The 15104-nt window shown below is 42.8% G+C and overlaps 1 protein-coding gene across 2 annotated transcripts in view; it reads left to right on the top strand.

Annotated features, from left to right (window-relative positions):
- The window catches only part of LOC138265803 (zinc finger protein 684-like), a 185528-nt gene that overhangs the window by 75422 nt on the left and 95002 nt on the right, over nt 1-15104 (top strand). The window contains exon 4 of one of the 2 annotated variants that reach the window (XM_069213864.1): nt 12156-12269. The exons of the other annotated variant lie outside the window; for it this stretch is intronic. Within the exon in view, the coding sequence (XP_069069965.1) occupies nt 12156-12269 (114 nt within the window). The remainder of the gene's footprint in view (nt 1-12155; nt 12270-15104) is intronic. 2 annotated transcript variants of the gene reach the window in all.

The raw sequence follows: 15104 nt of genomic DNA, 5'->3' as shown, positions 1-15104 counted from the left end.
AAGGACTCGAAATTTACAAGAGCAATGAGAGTGGTCAAATTGTTCCGCAATGCTGTTAAAACTGATGATGGCAGAATATGGAACCTAGGGAGGATAGCTATAATCAAGCCTTCCTCAATTGGATCTACAACCCACAATGCCTGTAGAGGAGGATCAAACAAAAACAAACCACATGGAATTGTGGAATCCTCGTCAACACTGCGTGAAAGTGAAGACACCTCATGGAGATATCCCTGTAGAGTACGAACACGACCCGTTCGACCACCGAAATATTTAATGGACTATGTAACTAAAAAGAACCTCAGATTATTCTCTGATTTGTGCAGGGTGTCTATTGTATGTTTTCCTTCATTCCTCATTATATGTTAACAGCTGTGGTTATTTGATGTATTACACATATGGTTAAAAAGCGTCACATGTTCCTTTTAGATTTAATTAAGTTCTAGTTCTTTCCCCTGTTCACCCCTTTTCCCTACTCTGTGATCATCGTTAACTAACTTGTTTCTGTAATGAAAGGGGGATGTGTGGTATCTTGTATTTCCTTTGTTGGTTCATCCCTGGCCCAGGTGTCCCCTCTGACCCTTATCATAATGGGCTCTCCCCCCAGGATTCCAGGAGGAGAGCTGAGACTGTTGGAGGAGATCTGAGGGTGACAAGGACTGTGATGTGAGGTGGCTGGGGCGTTGTATTATTAAACTTATCATTACACTGTCATCGCTTTCCTGTGTGATCATTGGCCATCTCTACAGTTAACTTTGCCACATCTTTTTTCTAAAGTAAGTTTAGCTTCTAGGTGACAGAATTAGGGAACTTGCATCAGCTTAGTGTTATGTGTCCAGTGCATAGCAGATTTGTATCAGCAAAACTGGTGTATTACATAGCATAAATTCAGTAAAAAGTTGATTGAATGTTTTGATGTGGCCAGAGGCCATTCCATGGCCCAGGTTTGAAGTCCCAAAGATGTCCGATGCTGGGAAACTATCCAACCTCTACGGTCCTTGCCTGAGGGTATGTCTGATTTTTCCTTTTGCATTTCCTCAACTTTTATGGGGTTATCCAGTTCAAACCTACCTTCTGCTGAAAAAGTGGGCAGGGGAAGATTGGTGATTATTAGATGGTCCAGCTCATCCAGCAAGGGGTGGGAGTTTATTAGTACAGGTTTTAAAACAATTAGCAATCGTTTCAGCAATACCCACACATCCCTTAATCATCCAGCTGTTTCCATTAGTAATTGCTCTAGAGTGGATCTAAGCATAGCTAATTGTTTGAGTGTGTCTTCCAAACACGCAGCAGCAGCCAGGATTTTGAGTTTATATTCTAAGGGGTATTAGGCAAAGTATTGAGTTGTAAATAATGTGTTGCAGAAATATCGGGAAAAAAATATCATGATACACAAATATTGTAATGCAGAAATATCATTGTCAAGAATATTTATTTTTTAGATAAGTAATATTGCTTTCATGAATATATTTGTTAAAATCATTTTTAATATATGAATAATAAGATATGAATTATCTTTGTGTTTTAATTCATATATACATTTTTTGTTATTGCTTGTATACTTGTTAATAATAGTTTTAATTATAGTTTGTAATTTTAAGTGATTTATAATTGTTATTTTCATTGCTGATAGTAAATGATAGTGTTGTAGCAGGCTGCTAGGTTTGAAGGTGAATAGCGTGGAAAGTTAATTAAGTATTATTAATTAACAATAATTTTATTACATTTATTAGTTATTTAATTGATTAATAATTATGTAAAAAATGTAATTAATAAATATTACGTGTGGGTTGCTGGGTTTGTAAAGGTGTAGGGTGGTAACTTAATTAAGTAATCAATTGACAATTATTCATTTATTTTTAATTATTTAATTGATTATTAATTATGTAAATTGTGGAATAATTATATGTTTAGTTATACATTATGTGGAAGTTGCTGGGTTTGTAGGAGTATGGGTGGGAAGTTAATTCATAATTCATTCATTTCTTATGAATTATTCAGTTGATTATTAATGATGTAAATTGTGTAATTATATTGTTAAATTTATATATTAGGTGTGGGCTTCTGGCTTTGTAGGGACATATGGTGGAAAGTTACTAAAGCAATAGTTAATTCATTAGAATTGGGGTATAGTGTGGGTAGGTAAGTAATAATATTTGAATGGATAATTAATTATTACATTGTTTAATAATCATGTAAATAGTTTTTTTATTTGTATATATATTTATTTTTGGTCAATTATTATTTCTTCTATTACTGTTAAACTTTTCTTAGTATTGTTTAAATACATCTATTATAATTTTAATTTTTTCATTTCAAATTATTTTTTTATATATATATATGTTCGGTGGCATGTGTAGCTGCAGATACACATGCTGTGTATTATCCTGCCATCTAGTGTTGGGCTCGGAGTGTTACAAGTTGTTTTTCTTCGAAGAAGTCTTTTCGAGTCACGAGACCGAGGGACTCCTCCCTTTCGGCTCCATTGCGCATGGGCTTCGACTCCATCTTAGATTGTTTTCTTTCTGCCATCGGGTTCGGACGTATTCCTCTTCGCTCCATATTTCGAATCGGGAAAGTTAGCTAAATATCGAGAATTTGACGGTATTGTTCTCGTTCGGTACCGGGTTAGTGTTATTGTATCGGCACCGACAGCAAGAGCGCTCCGGCGGCCCTTCGGGGCTTCTGTTCTTCACCCGGGCCTGGTTGGCCTGACCACATCCATCGTCGAAGACTAATGGACCAGACCCCCTTCTGCTTCTGTTCGAAGTGTCATTCGAAGTATCCCTATACAGACCAGCACCTGGTCTGTAATCTGTGTTTATCACCGGAACACAGGGAGGATACTTGCGAGGCTTGTCGAGCGTTTCAACATAAAAGACCTACGAGATCGAGCGAGAAGACTGCAAATGGCATCAACACCGAGAGAGCAACTCGACGTCGGAGAGGAGGAAAGAATTTCCATCCAGGAATCGGACTCGGATGAATCCAAAAGTGACCGAACCTCGACGGTGCATCGAACAGTGAGTAAACCTGCCCATCCAAAACTCACACAAAGATCTTTAAGGCCAAGGGGACGCCACCGCCAACAGGCCATGGCTTAACCCATCGAAAAGAAGGTGACCAAACATCGGCACCGAAAAAGGCCAGAGATTTGCCCAAGACTTCCGACTCCAGCACAGAACGCTCTCGACACCGAGAGTTCGACTCACCCAAAGTGAGAAAAATATCATCGGAACCGAAAAAGACAATATCTGAAACCTCGGTACCGAAAAAAGCGGCTTCGGAGCCGAAAAGAAGCTCTTACACAGAAGAGCAAGGACTTTCCAGCCAAATGAAGGAAAGACATAGGTTTGAGTTGGAATTAAGTATGGACGAACCGGACCATACACAAAGGAGGTTGCATATCCAGAAAGAGACTGGAAAAATACAAACTCTCCCTCCAATCAAGTCTAAAAGAAAACTGGCATTTCAGGAGACAGAAATGCAGCCTAAGGCGAAGATGGCTAGAAAAAAATCCCCACCAGCAAGGTTTTCACCACAACCGTCCTCAACACACACTCACCACATCTGTCTCCAGTGGGAACACCTCCAATGCAGTCACCCACACATACAGGGATGACACAGGATGATGCTGATTCATGGGACTTATATGATGCACCAGTATCGGATAACAGTCTGGATTGTTATCCAACAAAGCCGTCACCTCCAGAGGACAGTACTGCATATACGCAGGTGCTATCCAGGGCAGCTACGTTCCACAATGTAGCAATGCATTCAGAGCCAATAGAGTATGATTTCCTGTTTTACACCTTGGCATCCACCCACGCTTCCTGCCAGAGTCTGCCAATGCTCCCGGGTATGCTCAAACAAGCAAAACAAGTATTCCAGGAGCCAGTTACAGGAAGGGCTATCACGCCTAGGGTGGAGAAGAAGTACAAGCCTCCCCCAACGGATCCTGTGTTCATAACACAACAACTTATACCGGACTCAGTGGTTGTAGGAGCAGCAAGAAAGAGAGCAAACTCTCAATCATCAGGAGACGCTCCACCGCCTGACAAAGAGAGCAGAAAGTTTGACGTAGCTGGCAAACGAGTGGCAGCCAATCAATGGCGGATCGCTAATTCGCAAGCCCTACTTGCTCGCTACAACAGGGCACACTGGGACGAGATGCAACACATTATAAAACACTTGCCCAAAGCTCACCAAAAACGTGCCCAGCAGGTTGTGGAAGAAGGACAGGCCATATCCAACAACCAAATAAGGTCCGCACTAGACTCTGCAGACACAGCAGCATGAACGGTCAACACGGCGGTAACCATTCGCAGGCATGCATGGTTAAGAAGCTCTGGATTCAAGCCAGAAATCCAACAAGCGGTGTTGAATATGCCATTTAACCAAGAACAATTGTTTGGGCCAGAAGTGGACACAGCAATTGAAAAGTTAAAAAAAGACACAGACACGGCCAAAGCCATGGGCGCGCTCTACTCCCCACAAGTCAGAGGAACATTTAGAAAACCACAATTCAGAGGAGGTTTTCGACAGCAAACACCAGAGCCTTCCACCTCTCAAACCAGACCCACCTATCAGGCACAATATCAAAGAGGAGGGTTTTGTGGTTCCTACAGAGGACAATTCCAGAGAGGAAGGGGAAAGTTCCAGGCAACCAAAACAAGCCAGACCAAACAGTGACTTCAATGTCACAAAACCCCAACACTTATCACCAGTGGGAGGAAGACTAACCACATATTATCCAAACTGGACACATATTACCACAGACGCATGGGTCCTAGAAATTATCCAACATGGTTATTGCATGGAATTCACAAATTTCCCGCCAGATGTGCCACCAAGGGCACACAATCTGTCCAAACAACACTTACACCTATTACAAATAAAAGTGCAAGCACTATTACAAAAACAAGCAATAGAGCTAGTACCCAACCATCAGAAAGGAACAGGCATCTACTCACTATATTTCCTAATTCCAAAAAAAGGACAAAACGTTAAGACCTATCTTAGATCTCAGAACACTGAATCTCTTCATCAAATCAGACCACTTCCACATGGTAACACTTCATGATGTGGTTCTCTTACTAAAAAAGGAGGACTACATGTCAACATTGGATCTCAAGGATGCGTATTTCCACATACCCATCCATCCTTCTCACAGAAAGTACTTAAGGTTTGTAATGTACGGCGTACACTATCAATTCAAAGTGCTACCGTTCGGGATAACAACAGCCCCAAGGGTATTCACAAAATGCCTAGCAGTAGTAGCCGCTCACATAAGGAGACAGCACATGCACGTATTCCCATACTTAGACGACTGGCTAATAAAAACCAACACTCAACAACAGTGTCTTCTTCACACGCAATACGTCATAGAAACTCTACACAAACTAGGGTTCTCTATAAATTACCAGAAATCACATCTGAAACCATCCTAAATACAACAATACTTGGGAGCAACACTCAACACACAAAAGGCAATTGCCACTCCAAGCCCACAAAGGGTCTAAGCATTCCAAAATATAACATCAAGCATACAGTCAAACCAACACTACCCAGTAAGGTTTTTAATGAAACTTCTAGGCATGATGTCTTCATGCATAGCCATTGTCCCAAATGCAAGATTACACATGCAGCCCTTACAACAGTGCCTAGCAAAACAATGGACCCAAGCACAGGGTCAACTTCAAGATCTAGTGCTGATAGACCGCCAAACACACTTCTCGCTTCAATGGTGGAACCCTATAAATTTAAACAAAGGGCGGCCATTCCAAGACCCCGTGCCTTAAGCTGTTATTACAACAAATGCTTCCATGATGGGGTGGGGAGCACATCTCAACAAGCACAGCATACAGGGTCAATGGGACAATCAACAAAAATAACTTCACATAAATCATTTGGAACTGCTAGCAGTGTTACTAGCATTAAAAGCATTTTAACCACTGGTAGCCCACAAACACATTCTTGTCAAAACCGACAACATGACAACAATGTATTATTTCAACAAACAAGGGGGGACACACTCGTCACAACTGTGTCTCTTAGCATAAAAGATTTGGCATTGGGCAATTCACAATCACATTCGCCTGACAGCACAATACATACCAGGTATTCAGAACCAGTTAGCCGACAATCTCAGTCAAGATCACCAGCAAACTCATGAATGGGAAATTCATCCCAGATCCTACAGGATCACTTCCTCCGCTGGGGAACACCAAACATAGACCTATTCACAACAAAAGAAAACGCAAAATGCCAAAACTTTGCGTACAGGTACCCACACCTTCAGTCCAAGGGCAATGCACTATGGATCAGTTGGTCATGGATATTTGCTTACGCTTTTCCCCCCTCACACTCATTCGTTATCTGGTCAACAAACTAAGTCAAAACAAACTCAAACCAATACTCATAGCACCAACCTGGGCTTGCCAACCATGGTACACAACACTGTTAGACTTGTCAGTGGTACCTCACATCAAATTACCAAACATACCAGATCTGTTAACACAACACAAACAACAGATCAGACACCTGAATTGAGCATCGTTCAATCTAGCAATCTGGCTCCTGAAGTCTTAGAATTCTGACATTTAAACCTTACACAACAGTGTATGGAGGTCAATAAACAAGCTAGAAAACCTACAACAAGACATTGTTATGCAAACAAATGGAAAATATTTGCTTGCTACTGCCACACTAATCAAATTCAACCAGTACACGCCTCCACAAAAGACATTGTAAGCTACTTATTACACTTAAAAAAGTCTAATCTAGCATTCTCTTCCATTAAAATACATCTCACTGCAATATCTGGTTATCTGCAGATTACACATACAACATCACTTTTTAGAATACCAGTCATTAAAGCATTTAGGGAGGGACTAAAAAGAATCATACCCCCAAGGACACCACCAGTACCTTCGTGGAACCTCAATATTGTATTAACACGACTCATGGGCCCTCCATTCGAACCCATGCATTCTTGTGAAATGCAATACCTGACTTGGAAAGTAGCATTTCTAATAGTTATCACATCACTTAGAAGAGTAAGTGAGATACAAGCATTTACTATTCAAGAACCCTTTATACAAATACATAAACATAAAGTGGTTCTCCGTACAAATCCCAAATTCTTACCAAAGGTCATATCACCATTCCACCTAAACCAAACTGTGGAACTCCCAGTCTTCTTTCCGCAACCAGACTCGGTAGCCGAAAGAGCCTTACATACGTTAGACATAAAAAGAGCACTAATGTATTACATTGACAGAACAAAACAATTTCGTAAAACAAAACAGTTGTTTGTAGCCTTCCAAAAACCTCATGCAGTTAATCTTATATCCAAACAAGGCATCGCCAGATGGATAGTTAATTGTGTTCAAACTTGCTATATTAAAGCAAAAAGAGATTTACCTATAACACCAAAAGCACATTCCAATAGGAAGGAAAGGTGCCACAATAGCTTTTCTTGGGAATATACCTATGACAGAAATTTGTAAGGCAGCCACCTGGTCTACGCCTCATACATTCACTAAGCATTACTGTGTAGATGTGTTAGCAACGCAACAAACCCCAGTAGGACAAGCTGTATTAAGAACATTATTTCAGACAACTTCAACTCCTACAGGCTAAACCACTGCTTTTGGGAAGATTACTGCTTATTAGTCTATGCACAGCATGTGTATCTGCAGCTACACATGCCACCGAACGGAAAATGTCACTTACCCCAGTGTACATCTGTTGGTGGCATGAGACGCTGCAGATTCATATGCGCCCTCCCACCTTCCTGGTAGCCTGTAGCCGTTATTGGGTTGAATGAAAATTGTAAATTTGTAAATAATTATTCTTTTGATACACATTAAGTACATACATACCTACTCCATTGCATGGGCACATCTAGTATACTCATAACTCCTACCTCACCCTCTGCGGGGAAAACAATCTAAGATGGAGTCGACACCCATGCGCAATGGAGCCGAAAGGGAGGAGTCCCTCGGCTCGTGACTCGAAAAGGCTTCTTCGAAGAAAAACAACTTGTAACACTCCGAGCCCAACACTAGATGGCAGGATAATGCACACCATGTGAATCTGCAGCGTCTCATGCCACAAACAGATGTACACTGGGTAAGTGACATTTTCCATACATTTTTATAATTTTTTTTAAAGTACTTTTTTCTTGGATTTTTTATGTTTTATGTTTTATGTTTTATTTTATTTTTTAATTCATTTAATGTTTTGTGATTATTTTGTTAATGTTTTATTATATATTGATATATACATATATATATATGCTTTTATAACTATACTTAAAATATTTAAAAAAATGAATATAATATAAAATATAGGTTTTAAATAAGTGTTACTTAATATATGTATATATAAATTTACACCTGTGTCTATATAAGTATATATTTGATATAGTATTTAATATTAGTTAAATGTATTTAAATTACATTATATTAATGTTGTATATTAAAATATTCAAGATGTACTATTTCAAACTATATATATTATTAAAAACAATATTTTTGTATGTTTTTAATTATATTTTTTGTACTTTCCATTATAAGTTTAGGAAAACAATATTTATGTAATCCATGTTTTTCAGACAATGTGTTTGGTCATGATATTGTTGGTTTTGATACTATGCCAGTGGTCCATTCTAAGGTTGCTACCTCCCAGTCCTTGTTGGCAGTGTTACCCTTGAAGTCGGACATTATCTTCCCCTGTAGTAGTTTAAAAAATCTTCCAGATGGTCACTCCTAAGGGGAACGAGTTCATGTTTTGATCAAAGTAATCAGTTATGTCTTCCCTAAGGATGTTCCTAAGGAAGTCTACTCAGTGCTTGTCCTTATGCCAAGAAGTGTTCAAATGCCACACTTTCCTCTGTCTGATTGCCCTCCCCGAGCGTAACCTCGACTGGGGAATGATCCGAAAGCTCCCTGGGAAGGATTGGTTGTTGCTTTATCCTAGTGAAATCAATTGCTGGGACAAATATATAATCCATACACCAGGCATAATGGTGCTGAGCCAAAGAAAAAAGTGTACTACCTTACCCTGCATTTCATCTGTTCCAGGCATCCACAAGACCCAGTGAGGGAGAATTTTGGTCTAGTGATGGCGGTAGAGGAAAACATTTTGAAGGCTGGATTCAGAACTGAATCACCATCACCACCATCTGTACTGGGGGGAGTTCAGCAATATTTTAGAGGCATAGGCTAGGGTGACCTCTGTCAGACCAAGGGGGACTTAGACACTACTAAAGTTCCATACATGTCCTTCTAGCATCACACTTTTACAGCGGCACCTGCCTAGTGTATCTGTCTGTAATTATGTCACTGTGAGGGGAAAAGTCTTGCCTGATATTTCCCAGTGCACTTGTGGCAACTCAAGAAGTCTCACTTAGATCAGATGGGTGGATCCTCTGATGATGGAGGGTGTCTGGGCCATATTCATTGAGGTACTGCATTACTGCCCCTTGCTTAATCTTATGGTTTAGCCCATTTGCGTCCCAGGATTGTATTTGTGTTTCCTTGGTATTATGATGTGTGTTGGGGTGTTCGTGGGGGCCCATGTCATGCATGATTGTCTAGTTGGGGGGGGGGGAGGGGGGGAAGTAAGGCTGAGTGTAGGCCACAGTTGCCTGGTCATGGATAAATGGCCTTATATCTGAGCTAGAGAATTCTAAGAACCTTCTGACCCCTTTACCCCCCCAGTTTGAAATGTTTCAGTGAGCTTTCATAGACTTGCCTGCAGTTATGTCTTGGAACCAACCAAGCCACGAAATTAAAGAGAAACCTGGAAAAATCCCCTTAATCCTCCCCACCCTATACTTCCTTCCAAGAAGCATCTGTCCTCCCCATCCTATACTTCCTTCCAAGAAGCATCTGCCACCCACAGAAACAATGACCAATCATGTCTAAAGCAATGTTACCTGAGAGGGTGTGGTTAAAAACCCAAGTGCTCTGACTCCCATCATCGGATAGACCAAGCATCTACAAAAGTAGAACCTTCTGCCTTCACCCCTCAAGCTGCCTGGTACAGCAACCAGCAAGGGCAGGCCTTATGTGACAAACAGTGTATTAGGCATTTTTAAGAATAACCGGTGCACCATTTCCAGTGTCCGCAGGGAGAAGCTGGCCAGCCCACACCACAAGAGCCTAGGTTTGAAGTGCTGCCACTGTGACCTCCTCTTCTTGTACACCTGATTCATACAACTTCTGTCTACTACTAAGCCAGCAAGTACGTTTTGCTCTACTAGCACCAGTTTTTGGTACTGTTTGCATCATTCTCTCTTGGAGGGCTGGTGCCCCACTGCCACCTGGGATAAGGGTTCCAGTTGATCCTTTGAGTCCCTAAGGAATTCCCTCTCTTATACCTATTCCCAAGTGGCCTCTCGCATTTAAAAAAAGAATGTTCTGCCCTGGAGGCTAACTTCAAGCTTGGCTGGGAACATGAGTCCATAGTCTAGATGTAGGGCTATGAGTTTTTGTTTGATGGCCACTGTGGCTACACCAAGCTTGTGCAGTCCAGAAACAACAATCGTTTCCAGCTGTCGAATAAGAGAGGCCCTGGAAGACGCTTCTCTCAAGATGATTTACATAACTGAGGAGGAAAGCAATGATGGGCTTCAGTGGGTTGCTGGTAGAGCTGGCTTCATCAACAGGACTCTGTGTGCTCACTCTATATTGAAGAATTAAGAGAGTTTGTCCACAGGGATTCAAGTATTAAGTTGGGTAGAATTATTCCACGGCTGAGCCCTCTGCTTCCAGCATGCCCACTTTGTGGATAATGTTTCTCCAAGCTCTTCCCTCAGCCTCCACAACCTTGTCTTCCAGATACCTTGTGGCCTCGGCTAGGCGAGCCAGTGAAGCGTGTATGGTTTGTCTTCCACTGTTGATATCTGACTTTCTGCCTCAGTGTAGGTCTTAAGATATTAGTGACACATCAACTCCTATTTCTTCCATTTTGGCCCTCTAACTCTAACCTAGTGTTCTTTATGGCTTCTAGAATTGTTTCGGCCGAAGCTAACTGCTTGCTGGAGCACCCCACGAGGGCACCTGGCGGGTATTCGTGCCCTTGTTTTGTGGAGTCTTTGTGTACCATTCCATAATTGCTTGAGACTGGGCAACCTTGCTTTTAACCATCTTTAATCTCTGTAAGGCTAGGTAGTGGGATCTGGCGAGAGGGAGGGCCTTAAGCGAGGGTGAAAGAGGAGGGGGAATAGGCCAGGCTGCTGCTTTCTGTCCACTGTCACAAAGCCCCACTCTCTCAAGACCCGGGTCAAGACACAGAAACCCTCAGTTTCTAGGGCTGAGTCCCCTGAACTCTTACCCGGACCCAAATTTGCTGGCGCTGTGCTCTTGTCTTTTTCCCCCTAAACAACTGTGGTACATCCTGGGAAGTGGCACCAGCCCACTCCCAGGACCCAGCAAAGTACCACCTAAGCAGAAGTGCTGACCAGGGGTCATCTGACTGTCCTCCTCGGGGCAGACTCGGTGTTGCTCCCTACCTGGGCAAAATCCACTGCAGCGCCAACAGTTTCCGGGAAACAAGAGCACTGTCATTCACTCCATCTGGCTGCTCTTCTTGTCCCAGTCAACCACACCGATGAGAGGCCAGGGTACAGCTGACTTGGCTTCCCACTTTGATTCTCTTCCTCGCCACGGAACTGGCCACCTGGCTGGCCGTTTGCTTCTGTGCCACTCTCTCGTCTCTTGCTAGGCCACCGGGAAGAGGGTGAAAGCGAGGGCCCTTTGCTCTGCAAGTCAACCTCCGAGAACTCTGCTCCTCTATGGAGCCCTCTATGGAGTCTGTAGCGAGGCAGAGGGGCAGCAGGTAAAGCTCCAACAGGAGCCAAGCCCCGACCTCCATCTTGCTTACTGCCTTGATTCCCTTGTATGGTGCTCGCCAGGACTGCTCCTCCTTTTTCCTAGTGTCACTCTTGGCAGTTTCCTTTTTGCAATAACGTTGGAATAGAGCATCTGATGGATCGAAATTCCCACAGATGGTGGGGAATGGGGAAGCAACACTGGATTATGTGTCTACCATTTTTACCAGCAGGCCACAACCCCCTAGTCCATCTTGTATTTGTAAACAACTAAGGTGTTATTAGAGTAATCATACTGTGTATCTCTTGGCAGGGCACACGATCCTCAACCGTGAACTTGTGCTGAAGGTGAAAGGGAAGGATGACATGTGCTGCAGGGATCACCAGCTCTCAAGAGACAGAGACAAGAGCAAAAACATCACTCTAGGTGAGTGCCAAGTGTTCTCTGAGAGCTGGCAGTACTGGAGAACTTTGCAATTTATTTTCACTGTTAATGCTTCCTATAGAATGACCTATGAAGCTTGTCAAGCTTTGAAAAAAATAGAGGGAATTCCCTTTTATTCTGTTTGCCTTTTTAGTTAGCCTGATCGTTCTTACATGGCAAATAGCTATTTCTGTGTCCCACCGAGGGGCGTATGCAGTTACAAAGGTTTCTTGCATGCAACACAAACATTTTCTGCTCTTATCTCATGCCAACAGTCTACTGCTGATGCCCACCAATGAGCTTTCTTTGTGAAGACCAGTATTGGTGTTTTCTCCTGGGAGGCAAATACACTCTTACATGCTCTGCCTCTGGTAGCGAGGATCTCTAGCACTACTCTTGACTTAATCAAAGTACTCCTAATAGAATAACCTGAAGTGGGATATTCTTCTTTGCCAAAAATCATTTCAGCTACCGGGCTTGCCCCAGTACACATCTTCTCTGTGAACTTTATATGTTTGTGAAACAACTTGGCTGCCCTGCTGTGAATGTATCCAGTTTCTTACAAACATTTAGACTCAACTGTTTGTGGTTCTTGCTGTCAGTTAGATGTGAATTAGCTTAAACCATTTAGAAGCACCAAACAACAAAATAAGAAAGTCACACAACTCAAAAGAAACCCCAATACCAATTTATAAAAATAGATAATATATTAATGAATTTTTTAGAGACCAAAAATGAGCAAAATCTACCCGAGGGTTACGAAGCTATAGATTTTAAAGAAACCATTAATCTCAGTTTAGTCACTCCCGCAAACAAGCATTAGTAACTGTAAAGTTTGAAAACTGTTAAAAGGTTTGAAAGAATTGTGTTCAGGTACTTCGGCCCTACTAGGGCGACTGAATCTGGCAAGGAGAGCGTCATGATGGCCTCTAAGGAGTATTTGGACAGTTACCTGGTCACCAAAGTGTTTTCCAGTCCACTTTTGAATTTTATACCATGACTGCCGTAGACTTAATGGAGTGGTCTTGATGCTGGGGGTGCCAGAGATGGAGGATGGAGGATGGAGGATGCTCAAAGATGCTGTGGGTGTTGTGTGGTTGATGGGAGTGTCCTTGTGGTTACTGTTCAGTTCACAGGTCAGGTAGGGTGACTTTAGCCAAAGAGGTTGCGGTCTCTTGAAGTCCTCTTTGAGCCATTATAAGGCCAGCTGCTGCTGGGCTACTGGTCTCTGGTCACAGCAGGTCCAACAGTTTCCTTTGGTGGAGGCTTGTGTCCCTTTTGGGCAACCATTCTGGACTCAGACAACACTCCAGCGCCCAGCAGACTCAGGTGCAACTTTTGACCAACGAGTATCTGTCTTTTGGGGTGCTCAGTGATGGTCAGCCACAGTTCTCCAGAAATTGATACTGCCTTGCCGACTTAGCTACTTCAGCTTTGATGACCCAGGTGCTAATTCCAAGGAGTCACCGACTGACCCTTGGAGTCACTTCTTTGGTCTGGGTTTTGCAAGTGCCTTTTCCTTAAGCCAGGAGTCATGGGCACTGTACTTTCTTTGCCAGCCCAGGGTGCAGCAGGTGCAGTCCCACAGCAGGTACAGCCTCTCTTTGCCAGCAGAGTCAGCGGGGCAGTCATTCTTTGATATTTTCTCCAATTCTGTAGTGATTTGAGGTTCAGGGTGCCAGGGGTGCCATATTTATACCCAGAAAGTTCCATGGGAGGATGCGGTCACAAGCCAATTGGTTAGCAGGATCCCTCCCATCCTGTGATGACTTCCGGCTAAGCGTAGCGTCTAGCAGTCCCAGGTTGCACTATTCTGACCCATGATGTCTGAACCCTTCCTTGGATGTTAGGAGCTTGGTACACCACCCCAAAGATATGGCTACCTGTGGGCTACATGCCGAAGGAAAACCCAGTTTAGGCACTTGCTGCCTTTCTATCTTCCCGCCACCAGCCTGTCTACCTGAACAAAGGGCCAACCCCTCAAGAGTGTGATCGCCATTTGCCAACCAAAGGCGGCTTCACCTTTGAAGCGCACTTTTCTGGCCAACACCCTGAGTGGCTTCCTGGGGGAGGGATTTAACACCTCCCTCTGTAGCAGGCTACCATTGATTGATCCCATGTCCCAGAAGGGCAGAAAGCTGCCTGGTGGTCAGCACCCGTGTCAGGCCACTGAACAAATCTGGGCTACTGAGTGGCAACTTTCTAAAATTTGCTTTCCTTAAAAGTGACATTAAATTCGACCCGGGCATCAAGTCATGTTTAATGCCATGATTAATTTGATACCTTGAGTTACCCATTTTAGTAGTCCCATTCAGACGTTAGCCAGGCTGAGGGTTCAGCAGGTAATTCTGTGTTAGCCAATGGCGCTACTAACTTTTCCACAGCAAATAGACAATTTTGAAGTGTTGCTGCCAGGAAAAGTTAAAAACATATGTCCTACTTAGTAATAAATAGATCCCGGCCTCAGGCTTCCATAAGAATTTCTTAGGGGAGACTTACAGATATTGTTAAGGGAAGCAGGGGCTTTTCCATAGGTTTGAATGGCAAAAGCAAACTAGCAGTTTAAAACTGCTCTTCCAGGCTGCAGTGGCAGGCTGGGAGCCATTTTGTACTTTGCCCCACACATGGTGGCACAACCAGTGCTGCAGTTCTGGCGGGGCACTGTCTTATATGTCCTCAATACCTTTGGTACCATATACTAAGGAAGTAAATCAGCTTATGTCAATTGGGGGTAGAATTAATCATACACTTTGTAAGTGGCTAGAACACTGGCACTGAGGTGTGATTAGCAGGCTTCAGTACACTCTCAGAATCGAAAAAACAGCAGCATCAGTCCAA

This window comes from Pleurodeles waltl, chromosome 2_1, assembly GCF_031143425.1.
Source record: "Pleurodeles waltl isolate 20211129_DDA chromosome 2_1, aPleWal1.hap1.20221129, whole genome shotgun sequence".
NCBI classification, from domain to species: Eukaryota; Metazoa; Chordata; class Amphibia; order Caudata; family Salamandridae; genus Pleurodeles; species Pleurodeles waltl.
The sequence above is the reverse complement of the archived record's forward strand: the minus strand, read 5'-3'. Positions and strand labels throughout refer to the sequence as shown.